This window comes from Pipistrellus hanaki, assembly GCF_964339955.1.
Source record: "Pipistrellus hanaki genome assembly, chromosome: 1".
Lineage (NCBI taxonomy): Eukaryota > Metazoa > Chordata > Mammalia > Chiroptera > Vespertilionidae > Pipistrellus > Pipistrellus hanaki.
Genome location: NC_140503.1, coordinates 181924196 through 181950331, shown reverse-complemented (window position 1 = coordinate 181950331; position 26136 = coordinate 181924196). Strand labels below are relative to the sequence as shown.

The following is a 26136-nucleotide window of genomic DNA, read 5'->3' as shown; positions in this document are numbered from 1 at the left end:
TCTATCAAATGGCAAACTGAGGCATCCAGCTACTATGCCTCTACAACAAAATCAACATTTGGAATACTTTGGTGTAATATAAAGATTTTCCAGGTCCAACAGACTGAAAAATAAAGTTTTTAAAACCAATACAAGAAAAATTTGGTATAATGAGAGAATTTTAATAGAATTTTGAAGTGCATGATTTGGTCTTTTCATGAGGCAGCAGAACTCATCCTAATATATAAAAACCCTGGGTCTGTCACAACTGGAGGCTTGACCAACCGGAAGTCAGTCCTGCAGTCAGTGCTAGGTTGCCATGGTGACCCAGCACTGACTGCTGAGGGGGCTGTGAATCAGGCCCAGAGAGAGGCCTGAAGAGAGAAATAGGGTCTGATATGTAGCCTGTGTGGCAGCTGTTGATCAGCACTTGCCTCTCTCTTTCTCTCCGGGCCAAGCCAGCAGCTGCACCTCCATTTCTCTCCAGGCTTCCACCAGGGCTGCTGAGCACCCCTGCCTTTCTGATCAGGTCCTGTTGATAGGCCCAGAAACACTGACTGGCACAGAAACCGCCCAATCAGAACCAAATCTGGGTGAAATGTAAGGACCCAATGGCTGCCTAGGAGGCAGACCTTTTGACACTGACTGACATAGAAACTGGCCAATCAGAACCAAATTAGCCAGCAGAGGAGGGCAGTTGGAGGCGAGATCAGGCCAGTATGGGAGAGCAGTTAGGGGCGATTAGACAGGCAGGCAGATCAGGAGGCAGGCAGGCAGGTGAGTGGTTAGGAGCCAGCAATCCCAGATTGCAAGAGGGATGTCCAACTGCTGGTTTAGGACAGGGATTAGGCCTAAACCAGCAGCCAGACATCCCACAAGGGGTCCCCGATTGGAGAGGGTGCAGGCTGGGCTGAGGAAAACCCCACTCTCTGCACAAATTTCGTGCACTGGGCCACTAGTGTATAAATATGACTGATGGTGGCATAAAGCTCCCATGTCCATGGCTGATCAGTTAACAAGAACATAGTATTAAGTAGGCCATGAACACACCCCTTCTCCTTCTCCACAGAGAATGGGAAGCAGCAGGGTTTCATTTTGAGAGAAATGTATGTTGTTTTAAGGTCAGATGGTAGGAAAACAGGCCTCTTCTAAAAAACATCCACACCTAAACATTCCCAAAAATGCGACCCCCACCCCACCCCTGCCGCAGAGCACTCTGCATACCCACCTCTACGATGTCGTCATCAAACAAAAGCCAGAAGCCGTGACTTTTCACAATAGTGATATAATGCCCACGATTAGGACCGCTGGAAAGGCAGAAAAAGACAGTAGCCCTGTTAACATTTACGTCTTTATAAGCAGCGACTCACTAGAGAAAGCTAGCGTCAGGGCAGAGCGTGGCCTGACCGGTTCACAAAGGAGCACCAGGTGCTGGTGCTCTGCTCGGCACAGAGAGTGCAGAGAGGAGTAGACATCTAGCGCCTAAGGACTCACAATCCAGGGGAAAACAGACATTCAGATTCGACACATATAGCGAATAACCACTGTATGCATACCTACTATGTGCCAGATCCTATTGTGGCTGTTGGGGGAAAACGCAGTGAACAAAACCAAGTCCCACTTTTGGGGGGACAGGGGCTGAATGGGGAATAAACAAACTAGAATGTAGATGTCTCTGCAGTGGTGGTAAAGAGGAATAGAGCCGATGGGTGGCATAAGGAGTGGAGAGGGACGGATATAAAGGAAGGGAAGGGCCTGATAATATGAGATGTGAGCAGAAGAAATTCCCTGAAGGTAAGGCCTGAGGGACACGCCATGGAGCATTAGATGGAAGCGTGGGGAACAGGGAGTAGCAAGTGCAGAGGTGTTGGGGGACCCGGAAGAGCAGGGAGGCCGGAGCTGAGAGAGGCAGGGGCAGCCAGAGCCGGAGGGGGAGGGCTTTCCTGGCTAAGGTTCTGGACTTTGCTGTGAGTGAGCCGTGAAGGTCCTGGGAAATTCTGAGGAGCTGATTTAAGTTTCAGAAAGATGTTACTAAACCACAATGTATACTACACCAAGCATGAAAACAAAAAGATATATTACACAACAAGGAAACAAGTAGAAAGAACTATTAAACAGCTATCATTCTATAGTTAGATTTGCACAAATGAGATTGCAATCCTAAATTTAGAGTTTTGTTTTGTGCAGTGCACCACTAGAACTGAAAAGCTATATTTCCCTGTGGTTCCTTTCTTCAAATACAAGATGACCCACCCGAACTGGTCCAGCCTCTCTCCAACCTCCGCCGCCTCCCTGAGCCCCAGGCCCCTGCTCTCCTCAGCTTCCACCGATCGCCCCTCACACGCCGGCCTTCCGCCCGCTGCAGCTGCCCAAAACGGCCCTCCCCCGTGTTTGCACTCTTGGCCTGTGTTATCCTGAGGTCTCAGCTACAAGGTCGCCTGGGCAGATAAATCTCTGCCATCACCTCCCCTCGCTCTCACCGCACGGTTGGCTCATTCCTCATAGTATGAATCAAAACCATAAAGTGTTCTGCCATGGTCCGTTCATTTGGGCGGTGGCAGGCTGCAGTGTTTCCTTGTTAGCTACCTTTCCCACTAGATCCTTGGCTTCCTGAGGGCAGGGCCCGTGTGTCTTGCTCACTGCTGTTCCTTCAGATCCTGCCTGGAGACCCAGGAAACAAGGGTTCAAAAGTGCTTGCAGCAGATATCGGTGAGCGAGGCTATAAACCCACTGCCACCGCGAGCCAGGAGGCCCTGGCGCAGAGAAGGCTCAGCTCCCCAACCTCAGAGCTCCCGGTGCTCTGCGTGTCAGAACGTGCTCTCGTGGGAAGAATGTAAAGAATCCCAGTGAGCAGCATGCGTGACGCAGCACCCACTCACCCTTGCTGCCAAGGCTGCTCTGACCTCCTGCACCCCTCACAGAGGCCGACTGTCCCAGTCTCCCGCTCGTCCTGTCTCCTCAATGGTCTCTGCTGTGCCCTCCCCAGGGCTCCCAGGATCAGAGCTGGCACTCACAGAGACCCAGACTGAACACCCAGGCGTACCCTACAAATCTGAGTGCTTCCATTTCCCCATCACACCGCCCGCCTCGGCCACAATGCCCTCCAGGTACCAGGCTCTGCATCCCCAAACCTCCACTTCCCAACCCCAGCCGGGGGCCCACCCAGTGTTCCTGGCTGGCTTCCAGATCACTGGGCCCTGGGTTCTTCAAAGGGGCCCGTTAGAACTATTCCTCAGGGAAAACACAAAGCCGGCTGGTAACTGCCTGGTCAATATAACCAAGAACAGAAAATACCCAGTGACTTGAAGTTGTTTAATGTGTGCAGGACAAAACGGTGCTTCAGATGTGACATTACAGCTCGGGATACCATCCACCCAACACAGGGTTAAACACTCATCAATCCACTCCTTCTCGTGGAGCTGCGCACCTCCTGTGCACGCCCCGGGCAGATGCAGAGGAAAAGACACCTGCACTGCGGCTTGTCACCATCTAGAACCCGAATCTAGAACCCGCAAGGCAGGAAAAGCCGTGCCCACCCGGGGAGAGGGCACACACCGACCGTGAGTAAAGGAAAAAAAGAGGTGAAGTCTCAATGCTCAGACATGCTCAGACATCTCCAAAATATGAAAAATATTTAATTATCAGAAATATTTAATCAAAGGACTTTCAGCAAAACAATGCTCTTCTGTATCTAAGGGCCTTCTCTCTCTTCTTCCTGATTATGTGCTTTTTTAAAGAAGACTTTGCTCTGTTATGTGTTTTTTTTTTAAATAATTTATTTTTTTTTTTTGAGGGAGAAGACAGGAGAATGAGAAAGAGAGAGAGAGAGAGAGAGAGAGAGAGAGAGCGCGCACGCGCGAGAGGAACATCGATGTGAAAGTGCAACCCTGCTGGGCTGCCTCCTGCACGCCTCTTACTGGGGACCGGAAACCTCTTGGTTTACAAGTGAAAGCCTAACCCAACTAAGTCACACCAGCCAGGGCCTGATTATGTACTTCTCATGGAATGTTGGGCAAAGACTGAGAAATACATAAATAATATTTTTAAGAGTACATTTTCAATCATTCAAAAAGCCAGAACACTAAACTCTGACCTACTGCTTCCAGTCTTTATTCATACATCTTAAAACACTTTCAAAATCCCATAACCTGTAACCTGGCTTTTAAAAATTAAAATCCTAGCATAAGCATTTATGCATTCATGTTATTTCAAACTCTTTCCAAGCATCATGTATAACCAAAGGAGATTTATTATTTCCCTTGTGATAAAACATTTAGATTATCTTATCATAATGCAGTTTATTTTACTTTATGTGTGTATGCAGACACGTTTGTATTTGTTTTAGATGATACATAAACAAGAGCTTGGAAGAGATTCCACAAACAACTCCATTATTACTGAGACTCACAGCCCAGGAAAGGCCCAGCTGGAGCTGCTTCGGCACAGGGATCACCCACAGGTCCCCCGTGCCCCCCGGGCCCTGCCACCGCCCGTACCTGCCACAGTGCACCACCACGGCCACCAGGTCGTACATGCGGTCCAGGTTCACGGCGTCGCTGGAGGTGTTGAAGAGCCGCAGCTCCAGCGGGAAGACCACGCGGTAGGAGAGCTTGGTGTACCTGTGCAGCTGCTCCATGTACTTGAACCGCTTCAGGTGCAGGGCCAAGATCATGGGCAGCTTCTTTACTCTCATCCTACGGAACCGAGAAACAGAACATCAGTGAATCCGACCCGTTCGGGCAACAGACTCCACTGCTGCCCGCACAGATGGAGAGCAGCTCTGACCAACTGCAAACGACCCACCACTCATAAAGTCTGCTCGCTCGTGTAGAGCTGACTTCTCCCACATCCTCAGCTAACTGAGCACAGAGAAAAGCGCAGCCTAGGTCTCTGTTTGGTCAGAGGAGACATTCCAGAACATCTGTGCCAATAAAAACAGGGAGTGCGATCGCTCTGTCACTGCCCTCGCCTGCCAGGGAGGAGAGCACTCGGGCAATCCTCCAGCCCCTTCCTGAGATCCTGGGCAGGAGGGTGACAGCTCCAGGGCAAGGACAAGCATGAGGGTGTGGTCTGGACTTCCAGGTCCCGAGGACCAGCGGGGATGTGCCGACACCGCCGGCCGCTGGCATCAGGAAACCAAACATGCCAAGCTCACTCCCACTCCCTTTGTGCTCTTGGGCACGTCACTTCCCTTCTCTGGCTCTGTTTCCTCATTCGGGGGTTGGCTCAGGGCTCCATTTCCCAAACTGACCTCCTCGGCGCCCTGGGGACACTAACAGGGGGTGGGGTTTCTGCGGTGTTTGGACAATGCCACTGTTTGAAGCTCCTCCCTGCACCTTAGCCAGTGGTTTTGAGAAAACCACACTCAAGGAACGGTTTCCTATTGTTTGATGCAGCATTCCCCAAACTTACATAAACACAGAAAGCTTTTTCACCCGAGGGCCATTAATATTCCTTGGCAGAAAGTCACAAAGACAACAGCCTCAGTAGTGAGCACTGCTGGGAGAGAGAGTCCTCCCGGCACCTTGCAGGGCCCCGCCTACGAATGTCCTGAATTCGTGTACATTCTGCTCGGCTTGTGTACACAGTGATGCATATTCTTTGAAAGGGACAAATTTTAAGAGAATACTATTTAGGAATGTATTAAGGTAAAACCCTGTTCATAAAAAATTACTAAGCAAAATAACATCAGCAGAAACATATGAATTATGGGGAACCCCCTGTTTTATAGAAGCACGTGACATTTTAATGTGTGAGACCTCTGGAAATCACCTATTGAAAACCTGGGCTGGCCTAGGCTGACTTAGAGCATACGGATGGGAGCAGAGGCGAGCTTCCCTGACCACTAAGGAGGGCGAAGTGCCTCCCGCCCACGCTCCGCCTGCCACGGTGACTAACCTTCTCTCTGTAAGTTTAGATCAGCAGGGAAAGATGAGAGGGCCGGGAGGCTGGGCAGAGGAATTATTTCATCCTCGGCTTCAGGCCCCGGAGGGTTTGGATGGCGGTAATGAGCATCTATGAGTTACCGAGAACATTCCACAACCAGGGGCCGGGTAAGTTTAACTCACAGAGAGGCTTCACAGGATAATTAAATTGTCAAGTTTCTTGGCTTCTGGGGGAAAATATCACTGAAGCACTGGTTCTCTCACATTGCCCAAGAGCTGTGACTGGTGACTGGTGGTGGGAAAGGGACGGGCAATCTGGGTCCTACATCAATTCAGAATGTGACAACTCTCTTAGCAGCTACCATGCAGTTGATGTGCTACTGATTTCCTCATCATTCCTTATGACCTCATATCTTCTAAATAAGCAGCTCTGCCCTCGCTGGGTGGCTCAGTTGGTTGGAGCGTCATCTGTACACCAAGAGGTTGTGGTTTCAATTCCTGGTCAGCGCACGTACTTAGGTTGCAGGTTCGATCCCTAGTCAGGGCGTGTACAGGAGGCAGGATGAATGTTTCTCTCTCTCACAGATATTTCTACCTCTCTCTCTCCCTCCCCTCCACTCTCTCTGAAATCAATAAACGTATCCTCGGGTGAGAATTAAAATAAAAAGAAGTTCCAATGTTTGGGCAATGCTAACCATGTTACTGGGTGACAACTATATGTCACGTGCTCTACTGGGTCCTTTTAATAGTTTGCCTTTAACCCCAAGACAACAGTGACTGTATCTGATGACCGTTTATTAGCCAGGGCGCATAGGAACACTCAATCAATATTTGTGGAAGCAATGCATGAAAGACCAAATGAACAAACAATCACACGAATGGACAACTCTCTAAGGCAGGCATTCTTACCCTACTTACCCTACTTTACCCGGGACAAAGGTAAATGACTTCTCCAAAGCTCCTTGGCTATAAGCCCATGGAACTGGGACTCAAAATCAGATCTGGCCAGCTTCCCAGGCTGGGTCCCCCTCCAGACACAAAGCCACCCTCTTGAGCTAAATCCTTTACGCACCTTTTCTGGGCCTCCTGTTTGCTGCAGCACGTTTCACAATAATATTTCTGTTCACTACACAGAGTTTCTGTGTTGCTGAAGTCTCTGCAGAGAAAAATATTTACAGCTTAAGAAGAAGACCAAACTGTGCTTGGTGTGCCGCATTTTTAACCCTCTGTCACCCACAGGGTGATCTGTGAACGTAGGGAGTGAAGTGATGAGAAAAGACCCTTCTTACAGGTATGATGCCATTAGAGTGTGTCTACTGGGCTGGACTGTGATTCCACCAGGAGAGATGTTCAACTACAGCTTTATTAATTGGACACAGACAGATGTTTCCAACCAATTCGGGGGGAAAAGTGTTTAACAAAGAATATCTGTAAATTAGAGATACAAATTATAATATAAAAATATTAACTATAGCAAAGTTGAGTCCAAAAACATCAATCCCATAAAAATTACTGGGATTATTGTACTGTAATGATAAACGGCACATCTCAGGTGGTCTGTATTTCCTAAGAGCTTGAAAATGAAGACAAGGACATGTAAACCATATTCAACTGCCCTTATATTTTTAATCGAAATATAAATAAAAATATATTTTTAATTAAAATGCTATTATTCACATGTGAAAGACTCAACCACTTAAACAAGAAAGTCCCAATGATCAGCAGATGACAGCTTCCTTCCAACCCCTGCTCCTCGTCTCCCACCCCCTGGATGACAGGAACGTTAGCCTCCCTCCCTTTGAGGACAAATGCCATTGTGGTGCTATGTCACTATTTGACTTATAGCCTACTGATAGATTCATTTTTAAATGTCATGGCTTTTCATTCTGTCTGGTCCCTGAGATTCTACTTAACATTCCTGTGATACTACTTCAAAGGCGGAAAGAACATCCAGAATATAATAACACCCCACAGTCTTAAAAAGGTCCGTGACATTTCCTTATGCACGGGGAGTGTCCCAGAACCAGAACGCTCACGTTTTACTAAATTGAAAATGTTAGCTGAGCCAGCGTGGTTGAACATTGACCTATGAACAAGGAGGTCACAGTTCAATTCCCATTCCGGGCACATGCCCGGGTTGCAGGCTCGATCCCCAGTAGGGGGCGTGCAGGAGGCAGCAGATTGATGATCCTCATCATTGATGATTCTATCTCTTACTCCCTCGCCTATCCTGTCTGAAATCTGTAAAAATATATATTTGTAGAATCAAAAATGCTATTATTCACATGTGAAAGACTCAACAATTAAACAAAGCTTATCAAGAGAAAACAGGGATTGTTCATTAAATTCCCAAATGTTTACCAACAGTACTTGGGACAGAGATTCGCAGAGTCCCTGCCCTCACACAGCTCAGCCTAGAGAGAGATGCACAGTGAGTCACAAACATTTAGTGCTCAGTGTAGATCCACCAATCACTTCACACGGCTGATTCCCCTAAAACTCGCCAACAGCTTATCAGTGCAGCTGTGAATAAAATCCAAGCTCCCTGCCATGGGGCAGGCCAGCAGTCTTCAGATCTGACTGCTCTTCTGACCTCATCTCCCACCTTGCCCTTGCCCTTCACTCTGCTCCAGCCACACGGGCCAGCCTTCTCCTGTAGCGCAAGTTCAATGCTCTCCCTGCCTCCGGGCACTTGCAGGTGCTCCTTTCCAGATGCTTCCATGCTGGCTTCACCCAATCGGAGCTCAGTGTAAATGTCACCTCCTGCCAGGAGACTTCCCTGTCCACTTGCTCCAAACCCACCCCTCCCAGGCCTAATTCACTGCTGTCTGGTTTTCTCTGGAGCACTCGGCGCTCTCTGAAACCATCCTCTCATTCATTAGTACGTGTCTCCCCTCTTTGTGGGCACTGATCCCGTCTGTCTCGCTGCGATAGCCTAGCACGGAGAACAGGCCCAGTGCTCACGGCACTCCATAATGCGGCCCACTGAACGAATGCAGAGGAGTGTGCACAGAGTCCAGGGAAAGCACGGGAGGAGACATGAACTTGAACTGGGGTAATTCAGGACATTTCCCCGGGGGCGATGCCCGAGTCGGGCTGTCGGAGGGAAAAAGTGCTGGGGGGACAGGAGTCCAGCACTGCAGACAGAGGGAACGCCAACAGAGGCGCGGGGACATGGCGAGCATGCTGCTTAGAAGCTGGCGTGGACCCTGCGGCTCGGGAGCCCCACGAACCAGTCTCAGCAAGGAGAAGACATGATCAGACAGTGCTTCCTACAAATACCACTGCTGGCAGCACCACGGAGGAAGAACCGGAGGGGGTCAAAGGCAAGGAAACAATTTCGAAGGCAATTACACTCCATCCCGGATTTCAAGTGCGTGGTGCATAATACAGTCTCAAAGGCAGCTGAATGAATACAGGCGACTCTTCAGAGAAGGAATGGGTGGGAAAGCAGTTTTTGGCCTGCACAGGTCTATCGGGTGTAGGAGGTGGGGCTGGGAGAGGGAGAGGTGTGAATGGCTGGCAGTGGAGATGCACACCCCGGATAAATCTATTATACCACAGAAAAACCTCTGTATCCAGCTCAAGAACAGTAAAACCAAGGCAAGCAGAGCAATGGACAGGGATTTCTACTTACTGTATTTCTCAAAGGCACTTTCCTGAAGTATTTTAGACCCAGATAGTAGAAATACAGCAGAAGTTAGTACCTAGTTTAAGGGCCCACTTTACAAATAACCACCAGCCTACCCGGCCCAAACTGGCTGGAAGCTTGTTGCCACGAAGACAGGGTAATGCTTTTAGGGGGCCTGTGAGTTGAGAAGTGGGAAGTGAGGTGAGGAAAGGGGGTGAACAGCAAGAAACCCTGAGGCAGACCAGGCCTGCCAGCTGCTATTGTATAACTGCTGGAACAAAAGCGGGCAACAGAGGTGAGGAAACTGTGCAACAAGGAAGTCAGAGGGGAAGGAAAGAGCAGACCTTTTCCAAGAGCAGATTAATTACTAAGCAGAGATGAGGTTAGAAAAAAAGCACAAAACTCTTTGTATTTCTTTCAAAAGAGTCAATGAAAGTAAAACATTATTTAAATATGTACTTTGAGCCAAAACCAGTGTGGCACAGTGGATAGAGCAGTGATTCCCAAAGTGGTCTATATCGATCCCCAGGGGTCTATGACAACCTGCAAGGGGTCTACGTCAGCGGAAAAAAAATTTGGGGGTCCATGAAATGAAAATGGGGGTCCACGATAGTGGATCTCAACATACACTGATAGTACCTATTTACTTACATCATATTATCTTATAATATAAAAACATATAAATTATTTATAAAAGTACCTATGAAGTAAAAAATTTATTATATATGTTTATAAAATTGTGTAAGCTGTAGGATAAAAACCTGCACATAATGATATACCAGTATCATCTTGTTACAAGCATACGCGCAGTAAACATTCTTGCCAATTTTTGTCTCAAAGCTTCGCGAACTTGCACTGACTTGTTCAATTCGTCACTCTATAAATATGAATGTGAGAAAAATACGTTCATTCGTTTCCTGAATCTTGAATAGGAAAGTGCTGAGAAAATATTTAAAAAAATATAAACTGGTAGTTTATCATACAAATTATAGTGAATCAGTGTTATTTTGTTTGAGAATGCCAGAGAAAAGTAGGTACATTATTTTTTATTAAATTTTAACACTAAACTTCACTACAGTTAGAAATTTACAAAAAAATCAATATCAGGTAAGTAGGGGGTCTACCCAAAACCGAAAAACATGGCAAGGGGTCTACAGCACAAACAAGTTTGGGAACCTCTGGGATAGAGCGTCGTTCTGTGGACTGAAAGGATTCCGGTCAGGGACATGTACATTGGTTGCCGGCACATCCCTGCTAGGGGGTGAGCAGGAGGCATCTGGTCGATGTTTCTCCCTCATCAATGTTTCTAGCTCTCTGTCCCTCTACTTTCCTCTCTGTAAAAAAAATCAATAAAATATATTTAATAAAAAAAAAAAAGCCAAGACCGGTTTGGCTCAATGGATAGAGCGTCGGCTTGGGGACTGAAGGATCCCGGGTTCGATTCCGGTCAAGGGCATGTACCTTGGTTGCGGGCATATCCCCAGTAGGGGTTGTGCAAGAGGCAGCTGATCGATGACTCTCTCTCGTCGATGTTTCTAACTATCTCTCTCCCTTCTTCTCTGTACTAAATTAATAAAATATATTTAAAAAAATAAAAATAAAAATATATATATATATATACACACACACACACACACACACACACACATATATATACACACACACACACACACACACACACATACAGACTTTGGGGCCCGACCAGTGTGGCCCAGTGGTTGAGCGTTGACCTACAAACCAGGAGGTCAGTTTGATTCCTGGCCAGGGCACATGCCCAGGTTGCAAGCTCGATTCCCCAGTAGAGGGCCTGCAGGAGGTAGACAATCAATGCTTCTCTCTCATCATTGATGTTTCTCCCTCCCTCTCTGAAGTCAATAAAAATATATTTATATACACACACACACACACACACACACACACACAATTTGGGAACAAATCTAATATAAAATGCACACCTTTGTAAATAAAAAAAAAAACTATATAATCTATGGAAATGTATACAGAAAAAGAAGAGGAAAAAAGGAGAAAGACTATGTTCATGGATGGGAATGTTATATAGTGTAAAGATAGCTATCATGTCCAAGGTAATGTCTACATTTGATATTTTTTCATTAAAATCTTAACTTTCCCACTCAACACAATAGCTCAAAAATGGTTTTTAAAAAATTCTCAAGCAATGCTTCCAGATAGCACTCATGGCATGGTGCACACAGAACATAATACTACACAGCAAGAAGCTGTGGTAACCTGATGCGGCTGCTCCTGTGGCTCTGCTCAGCCTCTAAGGAGCGGAGGGCATGACACACACCTGCGACCCATTTACCATGGCACACCAACTGGGAAGCTTTATTCTGGAACCTACAGCAGTGTTTCTCCTGGCTGTTCCTTAGAATCACCTGGGGAACTTTAAAAACAATCTCAATCTCCATTTCAGCCCTCTCACCTGCCCCCCATTAATTACATCAGAATCTCTCCTGGTAGAACCCAGGCATTGTTCTTAAAGTGACCCAGGTGGCTCCAACGAACTGCTCTGCAAACATTCACATATGTTTGAATCTCTTGGAGATTTTGTCCAAATGCAGGTTCTGATTCCTTCGCTCTCTTGGGGGAGACCTGAGATGCTGTGGTTTTAATGTGATGTCAGGTGACAACAATGGTACTAGTCCACGAATCCGTATGAGGGGCAAAGATCTAGAGCAGTGGTTCTTAAACTTCGGTGGTATCAGAATCACCAGGAAATTAATTAAAAATAGAGGTGTAGGCTCGCCAAAGTTGAATATGGCCTGGGCCTCAATTTTTACCAACCTTCCCAGGTGAATCTGACACAACGAAGTTCGAAAACCACTGACTAGAACTTTTAAAAAAGATTAAAGCCGAAACTGGTTTGGCTCAGTGGATAGAGCGTCGGTCTGCAGACTGGGGGGTCCCAGGTTCGATTCTGGTCAAAGGCATGTGCATTGGTTGTGGGAACATCCCCGGTGGGGGTGTGCAGGAGGCAGTTGGTCAATGTTTCTAACTCTCTATCCCTCTCCTTTCCTCTCTGTAAAAAATCAATAAAATATATATTTTTTTAAAAGATTAAAAATAGAGCCGAAGCCGGTTTGGCTTAGTGGACAGAGCGTCGGCCTGCGGACTGGAGGGTCCCGGGTTCGATTCCGGTCAAGGGCATGTACCTTGGTTGCGGGCATACCCCCAATGGGGGGTGTGCAAGAGGCAGCTAATCGATGACTCTCTCTCATCGATGTTTCTAACTCTATCCCTCTCTCTTCCTCTCTGTAAAAAAATCAATAAAAATATATATTTTTTTTAAAAATAGAAAGCTATGAGAAAAAGTTATGTGTCAGATATTAGAAAACACCATATAACAACAATCAAAACTGAAACACAGGACAGTGAAACTGAGAGAGAGATAAGTGTGTGGCTGGCAAAGGAAGTGAGGTGGGGCTTATATGAACTTAGTACATGAAAGAAATTTCTCAAAATAAGTAGAAAAGGAATTTTTAAAAATTAAGATTAACTTTTAAAATAGGGTTTTTGTAGTGTTAAAAGGCTCCTTTCCTTCTGGCTGACCTCCCTGGAGAAGGGGAATTTAAATGAGAGGAAGACGGAGGGAGAGGAAGGTAATCTCAGAACCGGGAGCACTGAGGACCAAGGTACATTTCTGTGAAGGAGGAGCCACAGGGAGGGACTAAGGCACAGAAGGAGAAAAGGCCACGTAAGGGTAACTGAAATGAACTTCACGCACTTTAAGGTTTTGCCTGAGGCCATCCCTTAACTTTTCAAAAGGATAAAAAATTTCCTTGGTATCCTCCTAGGGTAAAGAGGGCTCACCTCGCCTAAGACACAACTGAGGTTTGAAATATCAGAATTATAGCTCAGCGACAATATGGATCTGTATTCTGAACTTAACTCCATTTTATATCAGCATTTCTCTGGGGCAAAAGTTCACTGACATGATGTTAAAGGAAAAAAAAACTTCAGGATTCTAATTTTAAAAACAAGTCTTCAAGAATGTAAACCAGCCAAAATTGGTTTGGCTCAGTGGATAGAGCGTCGCCTGCAGACTGAAGGGTCCCGGGTTCGATTCTGGTCAAGGGCATGTACCATGGTTGCGGGAACATCCCCAGTGGGGGGTGTGCAGGAGGCAGCTGATCGATGTTTCTCTCTATCCCTCTCTCTTCCTCTGTGAAAAAAATCAATAAAATATATGTTTTTAAAATGCAAACCAAATGAAACCATGTAAAGGGCCAAAAGTAGGTCAAAATCATTCCTCATCGTTTGTCTCAGATGGAAAAAGCTGGCCTTCCTCCTGCACATCCATCTCAGAGCTCTCGGTGATGAATGACAACACCTGGCAGGTGTTGGGAGGTGAGGTGTTAGGTGTAGATGAGGGCAGGTATAGCTAAGTCAGTCAAGGTCTAGTTTAAGAAGGATGTACAATGAGGATGGGCAGGCATTTCAGGAATATCAGCCTGCACAGTCCCATCAAATGAGAATCTCATGTTGGATGAAAGTTTTTCCTAGGCTATTTTGTACACACCCATCCCAGCTTTATCATCTCCAAATGCCTCTAGCCTGCCCTCCTCGGATATGCATGGCCAATATTCTGTATACATTTTTCTAGGAAAAAAACTAAACACATAAATCTGGATTCCCAAAGGTTAAATTTTCTTTTAAGATTTTTATTGATTTCAAAGAGAGAGAGAAGGAGGGAGGGAGGGAGGGAGAGAGAGAGAGAAAGAGAGGGAGGAACATCAATGATGAGAATCATTGATTAGCTGCCTCCTGCACACCCCCTACTGAGGGGTAGGGGGCTGGGGATCGAGCCCGCAACCCAGGAATGCGCTTTTGGCCCGAATCAAACCGGGGACCGTTTAGTCCACAGGCCAATGCGCTATCCACTGAGCCAAACTGGCTAGGGCCAAAGGTTGAAATTTTAACTAACCATTGGCCCTTTACCTGGTTGGCCTCAAAGCTAAGGCCACTGCCGTCTGCCTTTTGGAACAGTCCAGATCATGCTAAAAAGGGGAGCAGTCAACCCCCCTAACTCCCCTTCTCAAAGGAGGGACATGGACAATACCCTTCCTCCCATCCCCTCATCTGTGACTAATGTCAGCACAACCTCCATTGCTTCTATATTCCCTGAGATCGTAACACCTTGGGAAAATAAAAAAATGGCTTATTTTCACAGGAAGATTACGAACCCATGTCATAAATGGAACCATTCGGAAGAAAAAGAGGCCATCCTTCTCTTTGCAAAGAGGTAAACGTTTCCTAGACCCCAGACCTAAGGCATTTGGAGACAAGCTGACATGCCAAACCAACAGGAAGCGCTCAGTTGTGGGGGGTGGGGCATGCAGCGGCATCAGGCTCCTGGGAGATGGGAGAGCAACCCCCCCCACCCAGCTCACACAATACCTATCCTCCAGACGAACCAAGCTCTTCCACATCAGATGACTTTCTTACAGTCAACCGCCACAGCAGCCCCTTTAATCCGCATCTTCTAAAATGTTCCAAGTCACCCACATCCTGAAAGAACAAGCCCGCCACCCAATTCCTACTGCCGTGTGACACCTTAAAGCGCTCTGAGCTGCAGCACCTGAGCAATGGCCACACAGTCCACACAGCTCCCTCACTCCTCAGACCTGTTTCATTTCCTTCAAAGCACCTACCACCGTCTTTAGATCCCGCTGCATATAAGTGCTGTGAGAGGCGTATCTGGCGCTCATTCCTCTATTTCCAGTGTCCAGACAGGGCCTGGCTCACTGTGAGCACTCACCACCTCTTGTTGGAAAGAGGAGAGTGAGGAGGGGGAAAGGAAGAGCTATGTCTATGGCAACTCGGAGCACAGTTTAAGTGTGCAATCCCGATGGTGATCTTGCGCACGTACTGTTCTTACACTCCGGCTCCTTACCTCCACTCAACCCTAATGAGGAGCCACTTCCCCCATGAATGATCTCCGTACAATGCTGGAAGCTGGAGGAAAAGGCAATTTCCACATTGGTTCTCAGCTCGAAAGTGCATGATTTTTAAAATAAGAGAATAGATTAGCTTTGAAAAATAAAGGAGAGAGAGAGGGGAGGGGGGAAAGCCCTTTAATATATATCTATATTAAAGATTAAAGGCTTAATGACTAACAGCTTCCACTTGACCCTCTCTCTTCTCAGTAGGACTCTTCTCCAGACCACATACACTTGTTTTTAATCTCTCTTGGAAAAGAAGAAATAGAAAATAGTATTGTATGGGTTTAACAGAAAGGAAGATTATTTCCTAAAGAAATACAGAATGTTTCCCCCACTAATTCACTAGCCTGATCAAAAGCTCAGACCACACTCAGAATTCATGAGGTTACCTCAGGCAGTGGGTAATGGATGTATTCTGCTCCACATCGACAGAAAGATCAAGAAAATCTTCATCTTTGCTACTAACCTGAAGCAAAAAGGAAAAAAAAGAAAAAGAAAAAAAAAGTCTTAGGCACAAAATACACAGCAGACATAGTATCTTGAACACTTTCAGTGGTAACTGAAAACCATAACTGCAGTAAAAGTGGTGTGTGGCTTTGTATATTCACTGACAAGCATGTACCTTGAAACCCCAATCTGCAGAAAATCCCACATTTTCAATTTAATCATACCTCTATCCCAGCTTTGATTCAGAAGTTTTTATTTTTTAATGTTTTTATTAAGAGAGAGGGAGAGAGATAGAAACATAGATGAGAGAGAAAATCAATTGGCTGCCTCCTACACACCAACCTCAATTGCTCCATCATCTCAACTGGAGATGGAGCCAACAACACAGGCACGTGTCCTGACCGGGAATGAAACCAGCAACCGCTTGCTGTGTAGGACAACACTCGATCCACTGAGCCACATGGGGCTGGCTAGAATTCTTAGGTAATGAAATTACCTAAATCTACCAAATTTCTCTTCCTCTCCATTCATTTCCTCCACTGTTCCAAAGTAGGAAGTATCAGACAGGTGGCCATGTAGCTCAAACTGGCAGAATGATTAAAACGAAAATGAAAAAAGGACAAGAGACGTAGAAGACCTACTAATTGGGGGTCAGCCCTGCATTAAGTTGTCTGCACTTCCTGCCAGTCCCTTGAAATCACCCTCTTCTTCCCGTCTGGTCATTCCAACCGCATGAGGGGCCACGGAGCCTAATGCGCGAGAGGCTGGAGAGTCACACCAGCTCCAGCAGTTGTCCTTTGATACAGGACATGGCCATCATTTGCAGAGCCTGCGTTGTCCGTGATGACAACTGGACCCGGAGCTGGCTCGGAGCTGCCTGAGGCCGGGTCTCGCACAGGCCTGCCCGCCACTCTGGCCGGCTCTCAGGCGGACTTGGCTCATTGGCCCGGGCTAGTTCTCAGCCCTTCACAGATCCAATTCTGGGCCTGCTTACTGAAGCTCACAGAGGAAGTGTGTATATATTCCGGCAGTTCACCAGCATTTTACCACCTTGGAGTGGGAGGGACCAATTATTCCTGCAACAGCCCTGAGGTGCTCAGTCAAGTGGCAACAAAATGAAAATACTCCTTTACATGTGACCACTACCTTGTGACCCAATACCCCACTGCTAGGACATCACCTAAAGAATTATTCAGAGATCTGAACACATCTTTTATACTTGTGTAAGTCTACAGAAGTCGGTGTGTTGAGACAGACTGCCCAGCGCCATACCCTATCTCTGCCCCTGATTAAAGTGGAGGACTTATGACCAGGTTCTTAGCCTCTCTGCACCTCAGTTCCTCATCTGTAAAGTGGGGACAGTAAGAGCATCTATTTCATAAGGCTGTTCTAAAGATGACATAAATAATGCATGTTAAGTGCTTTAAGAAGTAAACATTCAACAAATTATGAGAAGTAGAAAATGTTAAAAGGCCTAAAATGGTCAAGAAGTTGGAAACAGTTTACATACATTATGGGTATCATCATAGTAAGTGAAAAAGTTGGCTATCTAATTATGTGAATTAATTCCAATTTTATATTTAAAAGGCCTATATCTAGTGGTGGACAAAAGTAGGTTTTTAATTTTGAATACAAAAAAAACACAGGGTTAATTCTTGTATTATTATTTATTAATTATTGTATTATTTTCCATATGAACAATTGTAAACCTACTTTCACCCCCCTGTATATTTACACACACACACACACACACACACGTCTCTATCATCCTAATTTAATTTTTTATGGCACTTATTACTGCCATGGTAGAATGCATGAAAGGCCCCAGATCCTCACCATTGCCTATACTAGCCTCTTTGCCACATGACTTTACAGATCTCTCATCAAGGGGTATATTCCCCAACCCTTGATTCTGCGTTCAGCCATGTGACATGCTTTGACCAGTGGAATGTTAGAAGACACGGTACAAGAAGGGGCTTAAATAAGCACTTGTGAAACTGCTCTCTCGCCCTCATCAACACGAGGGCCGGCCCACTGTGCCCAGGAGACGAGACCCATGAAGCAGAGCTGTTCTCACATGGGTGCCCAGCCAAGCCCAGCCTCGAGTCAAGCCCCAAGCTGGCCTGCAGACACACGGGTGAGCCAGATGAAATACAAACACACAAGTTCAGCCAAGTCCACAGCTGCATGAATTATACTAATAAATCATAGTTGCTTTAGATCAGACTTTTAAGGTGGTTCATAACAAAGCAACAGATAGCCAGTACAACTACAGCAGGTCCTTGAATAATGTGGTTTTATTCAAGGTCATTTTGTTATGACACTGATGAGATGCCATAGGAACTTAACTCTTATTTATATCCATTAGCCAATGGTAAAATTGGTTTCCTTATACACGAGAGGCCCAGTGCAGGGATTCGTGCACTGGTGGGGTCCCTGGGCCTGGCCTGCAGGAATTGGGCCGAAACCGGCCGGGTGCACGGATTCATCCAGGGTATGTTGGGCCAGTCTCACCCAGTCCCTATCAGCCAGACCCCAGCAGCATATTAACCTTTTATTAAATAAGATGTCCAACAACTGCAAAATATACATTCTTTTCAACTCAGCAAGGGAAACAGCCTTCCAGGGGTCTTCAGGCAATGCTGGGAGACACTGTTGTCTCACCTTGGGGGATGCTACTGGCCTCCAGCAGGTAGAAGCCAGAGATGCTGCTAAACAACCTATAATGCACAGGGCAGCACCTCACAACAAAGAATCGTCTCATCTTAAATGTTAAGTTCCAAGGTTGAGAGAACCTGTTTTCAAGTACATTTAAGAAGTCAGACCATGTGTTAGGATTCGAAATATGTCAAAATAAAATTAGAAAGACTGAAACCATACTGAAGATATTCCCTAACCAAAATGGAATTAAATTCTAAAACAATAATATTAAAATATCTAGAAAAATCCCAAACGTTTGAAAATTAAACAGCATACTGCTAGGTAATGTATGAATCAAAGAAAAAAATCACAAGAGAAAATTAGAAAATATTTTGAACGAATGACAACACAAAAAGTTGTGGGATGTAGCTAAAGCAGCGCTTAAAGTTTATAGTTTTAAAATGCATATATTAATAAACAGTAGAGCAGGGCCTATCTTTTCTGTATGGTCTAATTACTATAGCCCTAATTCCTAAAATAATTTTCAGCATTTAGTAGGTACCCAATAAATATTTACTAAATGAATGAATAAATAACAAAAGAATGAACAAGTAAAAATGTATCTAAATTCCAACAGAGACATCTGGGTGACAGAATTATGAATGATTTTCTTTTTATACATTCTGTTTTCTTTCTTTTTCTTTTTCTTTTAATCCTCATCTGAGGATATTGTTTTTTATTGATTCTAGAGAGTAAAGGAGACAGACATCAATCTGCTGCCTCCTGTACACACTCCAACCAGGGATCAAATCCACAACCTAGGTATGTGCCCTGAATGGGAATCAAACCAGTAACCTTTTTGGTATACAGCATGATGCTCCACCAACTGACCAACCCGGGCAGGCTATATTCTGTTTTCTTAAAATAATCCACAGGTGTTATTTTTTTTAATTAACAAAACTTTTTCTAGAACCAAATGGCCCTTCTCGTGGGGCTGGGGGGAGGGAGAGGTTTATAGCCAACTGAAATCACACATAATTTAGATAGCTAGGATCAGGTTTAACTAAAAATCTTACAGCTGGAAGGGAGCAAAAACAAAGAAACATTTGCTCCTGTTAGGCAAAAATCTTTTTCTCTACTCAGTTGTTTTAGGAGCTGGGGGGGGGGGGGGGGGGTGTAAAAATCTAATTAACTAACTGGGTAAAGTTACTGCAACTTTCTCAATTCCCAGTGCAAACTGCTCCCAGGATTAAGACTGTGAGAAAGCACTGCTGAGGTGGATCAGCCCGCTGGGAATATCAAAATATGGCATAAGCCCTCCCACTTGGATTTCTCTCTCTCCCTGCCCAGATTGACACAGTCAAAAGCACCAAGTAATCAAGCAATCTTTTCTCCTTTTTCTCTTCCCAGAAAGCTACCAGAAAAGAAAACCATTTTCTTCCCACACACAAGGATCTCATTCTGGTCTAAATGAAAATACAGCTTGTCTCCACGGAAACATATATATCACTAAGACTCGAACACTCTCAGCAAGTACAGGCTACATCTAATGCTCCTTTCTTCCCCCCAACTGGGTTCTCCAAAAACTCTAGCTTAAGAAGGGTGGAAGAGACTTGCTCTTCTTTAAACTAATTATTACAAATTAATAGAACAAATTAATTTATAGGGTATAAATATAAATCATGAGCTTTGCTACGTTTCTGAGCCATAAAAATCATATTCAATGTGCTTCTAAATTCAGAGACTCCTTTCCTGGGCTTATTAGAAAAGGTGACCAGGCAGGAGCCCCAGGCTGTCCAGCCAGGACCTGAAAATGCGCTGCCTTGGAGCGGTGCCAAGACAGTGGACTTGGGACAGGTGGCAACTACAGCCCACCTGGTCCCAGGGACTCAATCACACCTGGCCACACCACCCACCCCACTCCTCTTCGGGGAAGGGCTCAGAAGCTCCACTGGGTCAATTTTTTAAAAATATGTTTTTATTGATTTCAGAGAGAGAGGAAGGGAAAGGGGAAGAGAGAGAAACATCAACGATGAGAAAGAATCACTGATAGGCTGCCTCCTGCATGCCCCCAACTGGGGATCAAGCTCTGACAGAGAAGCAAATGGTGACCTCCTGGTTCTTGGGTCGATGCTCAACCACTGAGCAACACCAACCAGGCTCCGGATCCATTTTAATCCCTGCAAACAAAGCAAGAAGGAGCTGCACTGTCGGTAGTTAATAAAGCGATTCTGTAGACAATCTTTGAGTCCAGTAACAGACAGAAATGTGTCTTAGAGCCACTGAGAAGCACTGAAAGCCACCAGTTTGCAGAGCAAAGACTCTGTGTTAAGGGAAAGGAAGAAAATTAACAACAATAAAATTGAGCTCCAATGGGCCCTGCAAATGTTGTGAACCAAGCACAGAACCGCCACGGAGCGCTGAGGCTGCTCGGTAAACCCCCACGCCTCCATCCGGAAGAGCCGAGCTCCAGGTTACCCAGGGAAGCCAGCACTGAATTACCCCCTTAAAATAGTCTCTCCAGGACCGCTGCAGAATGAAACTGTCTCCATAAATCGGCAGTTGACATTTGTACAGCAATCACAAGCAACATTTACAAAGGGCGAGACCCAGAAAAAAAATATATTGTTTTCTGAAAGCACGGAGGCTCCCACAAAGGGTTTTCCACAATTGGAGGAACCCGCAGCCGGGCAGCTACCATGGCAGGCTTCCCCGGGGGCTAATTTGCTGCATGCGAGATTTCACTCGCGAGGGGCCTGGCGATTCTGACTGAAGCGCCGTCTGCAGGCTGCCTGCCCTGAGCAGAGGACCTTGCTCAGAGGGGGCCTGCGTTTCTCCTCCAGGGCAGGAAAGCTTCAACGCTAAGTGTGCTTTTACTCCAAGTCCTCAACATTTCACAGTGCAAAAAAAAAAAAAAAAAAAAAAAAAAAAGCCTGCCTGCAGGTTATGTATTTTCTTAGAAAGTACAGAGCTTTCTAACAATTAGAGCTTTCTAAAAATTGAATGCATCTCCTCAGGAGATTGAGTTCCCTGTCTCTGGACAGGGTCCAGGGGATGACCAACTGGCTAGGACGACACAGGAGGGACTGGGGCCCAGGGCGAGGAAGGATTAGATGACTCCTGGGATCCTGTTCTGTGAAAGCACCTAAGAAAATGGGAGTGATTATCCCAGGAAATCCAGGGAGAAACCACTTTCACCTCAAATCATCTAGTACTCATTTCAGGTCGGAATAAATGTAAGAATCCATCTGAATGCCCCAGAAAGTCATCCCCACACACTCTCCTTCACTCCCACAAACCAACTATAAATGACCGGGATCCCACTATCACAAACTCGACAGGATCATCCAAAATCTTTGGAGAAATCTTTGGGCTCAGGTTTCTCCTCTATGGTAGCCCTGCAGAAATAACAGACCTGTTCAAAGACAATAAAGAAACTACAAGTAAAACTGAGCCTCCCAGCTGAGCCTTCCTGAAAATCCAGGCACTGGAAGATGAATTTAATAATGTGTTTATTTCAAAGATTAAAAAAAAAAAATTAAACCATTTCATTGATCCAAAAGCAGGCAAGAGAGAAAACGAAATATAAAATAGGTGTGTTAAATAAAAACAAAGAGTAGGATAATAAAAACATACTGCCACTTACTAAGCATTTTAAACACCACCATAGGTGTTTCCAGAATGTGGGAAATTCTACGGGACAAATAACCTGATTTCTTCAACAAATAAACCGAAAGGAAAAAAAATGGTGGGTGGGGTACCTATAGATTAAGACAGAGACTGACCAAGTGCAATGTGTGGACGATGTATGAATCCTGATTTGAATTAAGCAACTGCTAAAAAATATACATGAAATAAAAAAGTTCTAGAGCAACTGAGTGAATAATGGTTTAAAGAAATTATTTTTAAAAGTAATTGTACTTACGTTTAAAATAAAAAGATTTCTTTCCTTTTGGAGATACAGAACAAAGTAATGAAGAAACTACAAGTAAAATGATATGTTATTTGAAATTTGCTTAAAAATAGACCAGTTAGATGACGAGGGAGGGTAAATGGAATTAGAGATGAACAAGATAAATTGGGCCAATGTGTTAGCAATCACTGATCCCAAGTGATACACACATGGGATTATTATACTATTCTAATGCTGTATCCATATGAGTTTTACTGGAATGTAAAATACAAAGGAACGAAAGGAGAAAGGGAAGAAACATAGATATCTAGATAGATAAGTATGTGTAGAAAATGTTCTGGCAGGATATATTTCAAAATGTTCCATTGTTACCTCTGGCTAATGTGGGCATCTCTGAGTGGGGAGATTACTTTAGTCTCTTTTTGCTTAGCTATGTTTTCTTTCTTTCTTTCTTTCTTTTTTTTTTTACAATGAACAAATCAGAATGTTAATTCCAAAATTGTTTAAAAGGACAGAAGGACTGTCAGAAAAAACAAAGAGTATTCCTTTTAAATCCACATTCTTGACTACTTCTGTGTAGAAATGTTTTGGCAGGGGTTGCAGCCCCTTTACAAAATCTGATAAAAGCTGCTATCTCTCAGAGAAAATGCACAATCCTACAAAATTTTTTCATGCAAAGTCAAGAAACTCGAAGGTCCCTAAGGAACCCATAGACTTCCTACACTATTAGTAATTATTATAAGTAATAATATCTAACATTTTTTGCATACTTCCTATGTGCCAAGCATGGTTCCAAGTGTTTTACAAATGTTAACTCACTTAATCCTCCAGCAACCCTATGAGATAGGCACTGTCATCATCCCCAATTTACAGATGAGGAGAGAAGCCAGAGAGGTGGAATAATTTGCACAGGGCCTCACAGCTACCGAGTCTGTGCCAATATTCAACTTGGATGCCTGGCTGTAGAGCTGGGTTCAACCTACCATATTTTGCTCCACATACAGACTTAAATCAAGTATACCAAGCAAACGTAACATCCTGAATCATATTCTGGAGATCACAGCTTCAGATCCAACTAACACCAAGTGCCTACATACCACGTGCCAAGCTCATCCAAGCACTAAGCTCACCCAGCCCTCACAACTGCAATGTAAGGGACTTGGAGAAGTCTCCTGACCTCAAGTTCACCATATCACACAGCTGATTTCCTTCAAGTCAGAGAGATTGTCTAAGTCACACATGACCTCCTTGCAACCAAAATCCTTTCAAGATAACCAGTACAACAGTTTAATCTGTGGGCCCCAAAATTTACCCAGGATGCAAAGCAACCCAGTTGTTAAGAGTGCCCTAGTCACTCTACTTTAGCCAGTTCAGACATCTTAGATGGAGACGTGCTTGCAAAAGTTTGCATCTGAGGTTCATATACATAAGTAGAAGTGTCTGCATGTACTAAAGACAAATGTTGATACTATGATACCACACTGCACTCACACGCAACCTGGCCTCTACAAATACAAGCATTATTACATGCGAAACCAACCAATGCTTACAGTTTCACAGTTCAAGCATCGAGTTTCATTGGTGAGCGTTCCCTGAAAAATCTCATGGACCCAAGTGAGTTCTGGTTTATTGTTCTCTGCAGGCTCATTCATGTTGCCATTTTTTAATTTCCCATTTTGTTTCTCCTGTTTCTTCTCTTCCTGCAGGATGTCGGCAATAGTGTTTAGCAAATAGTTTAAAAATTCGTGAGCATCCTGCTGCATGTAGTTATCAAAGAGATCTGGAAAAGAGAGGGCCATTATTTTAGTCTCTGGTCCTTAAAAAGCAAACAAAAATGCTCAATTTTACAGGCGACACTTCAGTTTTTATAGTGAAAGGGGGAACAAGTATGCAATGTATTCATCTCTATTTGGCAACTTCATTAGGTTAAGTTTGAAAAGAATTTTTGGTCATGTTCGGTTTTTACTGCCTACCAAGAACTGAATTTCATATATGTCCTTAAAGTCATCAGGTAAGTAAAAACCTAGCAAAATTTCTTTACAAAAAAATAGTAGAAATTACTTGATAAGTTCCCTGATAAAATATCAATATTTAGCCGGAACTGGTTTGGCTCAGTGGATAGAGCATCAGCCTGCGGACCGAAGGGTCCCAGGTTCGATTCCGGTCAAGGGCATATACCTTGGTTGCAGGCACATCCTCAGTAGGGGGTGTGCAGGAGGCAGATGATGGATGATTCTCTCTTATCGATGTTTCTAACTCTCTATCCCTGTCTCTTCCTCTCTGTAAAAAAATCAATAAAATATATTTTAAAAATATATATATCAATATTTAATATGATGTGACCACCAATGATCAATTATTCATTCTGTAATTTATTCAGAGCAACCGGAGTCTCTCCCCAAAGATTACACTGAACCCTGGACCAGCCTGGAAGCAGCTTCATCGAGCCCATCCGGGAGACGAGAGATGCATGTGAGAATGTGTCTACCTGATATTGTCTGAAACCAAACACAAATGCTTCCAGCAGCCGATTGCTGGTTCCTGCCGTACGGACAAACAATCTAGAGATGAGTGCAGCTGTGAGACTTCATTATTAATCATGTTCACAACGAGACTCAGGCAGGCTCTACTTCCTTCTCAGGCTACTTTTATTCTGGTGCATATAAACTGCAACACCTTTAAGAGGCAGCAATCAAATTGAACGAGACTTTATAAAACAAACATCTGATTAACTCTGCAAATCTGTTGGAGTAAGGCTGAAATCTAGGATAAACACAAGTTGCCATATCAAATATTTCCACAGTCATAAAAATTACCAACGCAAAACTTCTGGAATAAACTAGTGTCTACCACCACTCGCCCGTCTTCCCAAAATGATAGAAAAAGCAGAAAAAGATCAGGCGACAGCAGGACATTTTTATCATATAAAGATACCAATTTAATACCCTTTGTCTCAGGTAAATAAAAATGACAGGTATTATTTTTTAAATAGGAGAGGCCCTGATTAGGTAATATGCATTTACTTTAATCACTTATAACAAGTTTATAAGATAGTACTAGATATTTCCTTCAATTATTGCATCAATCTATTTCTTCCAATCAGTGTCCTGCTTAGAAGGATGTCTTGGGCAAATTTTCCTCTTACAATGATCAGACCTTACAAATATGAAACAAAAAGACCATTCCAAAGTGAAATGACAAATCTGAATTTTTTAAGCATATTTTTAATCTAGTTTTATTTTATGTATACTAGGTAGGAAAGAAGAAATATATCTTCTTTAAAAAACAGTATTTTTAAATACTATTTCCCCCTGGGGAGACTGAAGGATCCGTTCTGAGGATGCACAGAACTGTCCATTCTCCTTACTTCAGACCCGACACACATTCATGTCCTCACTACTCACCATTCTCTTTTCTCAGCCTCGAAATGAACTTCTTTGGTGGGATCACGCCAACCTTCTTCTTCTGCGTGGCAATGCTGTGGAAAAGGTCTGCCAAGCACGTCAGCAAGTTTTCCTTCTTTTTTTGCTGGGCCTTGTATGCCAGCACATTCTCACGGAACGGCCGGCAGAAGTACAAGGCCTGGAGCACAGAGTTACAGTAGCACGTGTTCCCGAACTGCCAAAGGACAACAGGTCTGGTTCAGATCACGGCCCGGGACACGCCACCTCTGGGAGG

At 44.6% G+C, this 26136-nt stretch overlaps 1 protein-coding gene across 3 annotated transcripts in view; it reads right to left on the bottom strand.

Moving 5' to 3' along the window:
• USP46 (ubiquitin specific peptidase 46) overlaps positions 1 to 26136 on the bottom strand; it is a 108967-nt gene that overhangs the window by 52375 nt on the left and 30456 nt on the right. For 2 of the 3 annotated variants that reach the window (XM_084900082.1, XM_084900084.1), the window contains exons 3-7: positions 25863 to 26076; positions 24009 to 24238; positions 15848 to 15924; positions 6937 to 7020; positions 4476 to 4673 (exon numbers count right to left, since the gene is read on the bottom strand). In XM_084900082.1, the coding sequence (XP_084756208.1) occupies positions 4476 to 4673; positions 6937 to 7020; positions 15848 to 15924; positions 24009 to 24238; positions 25863 to 26076 (803 nt within the window). Of the gene's footprint in view, positions 1 to 1207; positions 1287 to 4475; positions 4674 to 6936; positions 7021 to 15847; positions 15925 to 24008; positions 24239 to 25862; positions 26077 to 26136 lie in introns of all 3 variants that reach the window. The other variant, XM_084900083.1, reaches the window with a different exon arrangement.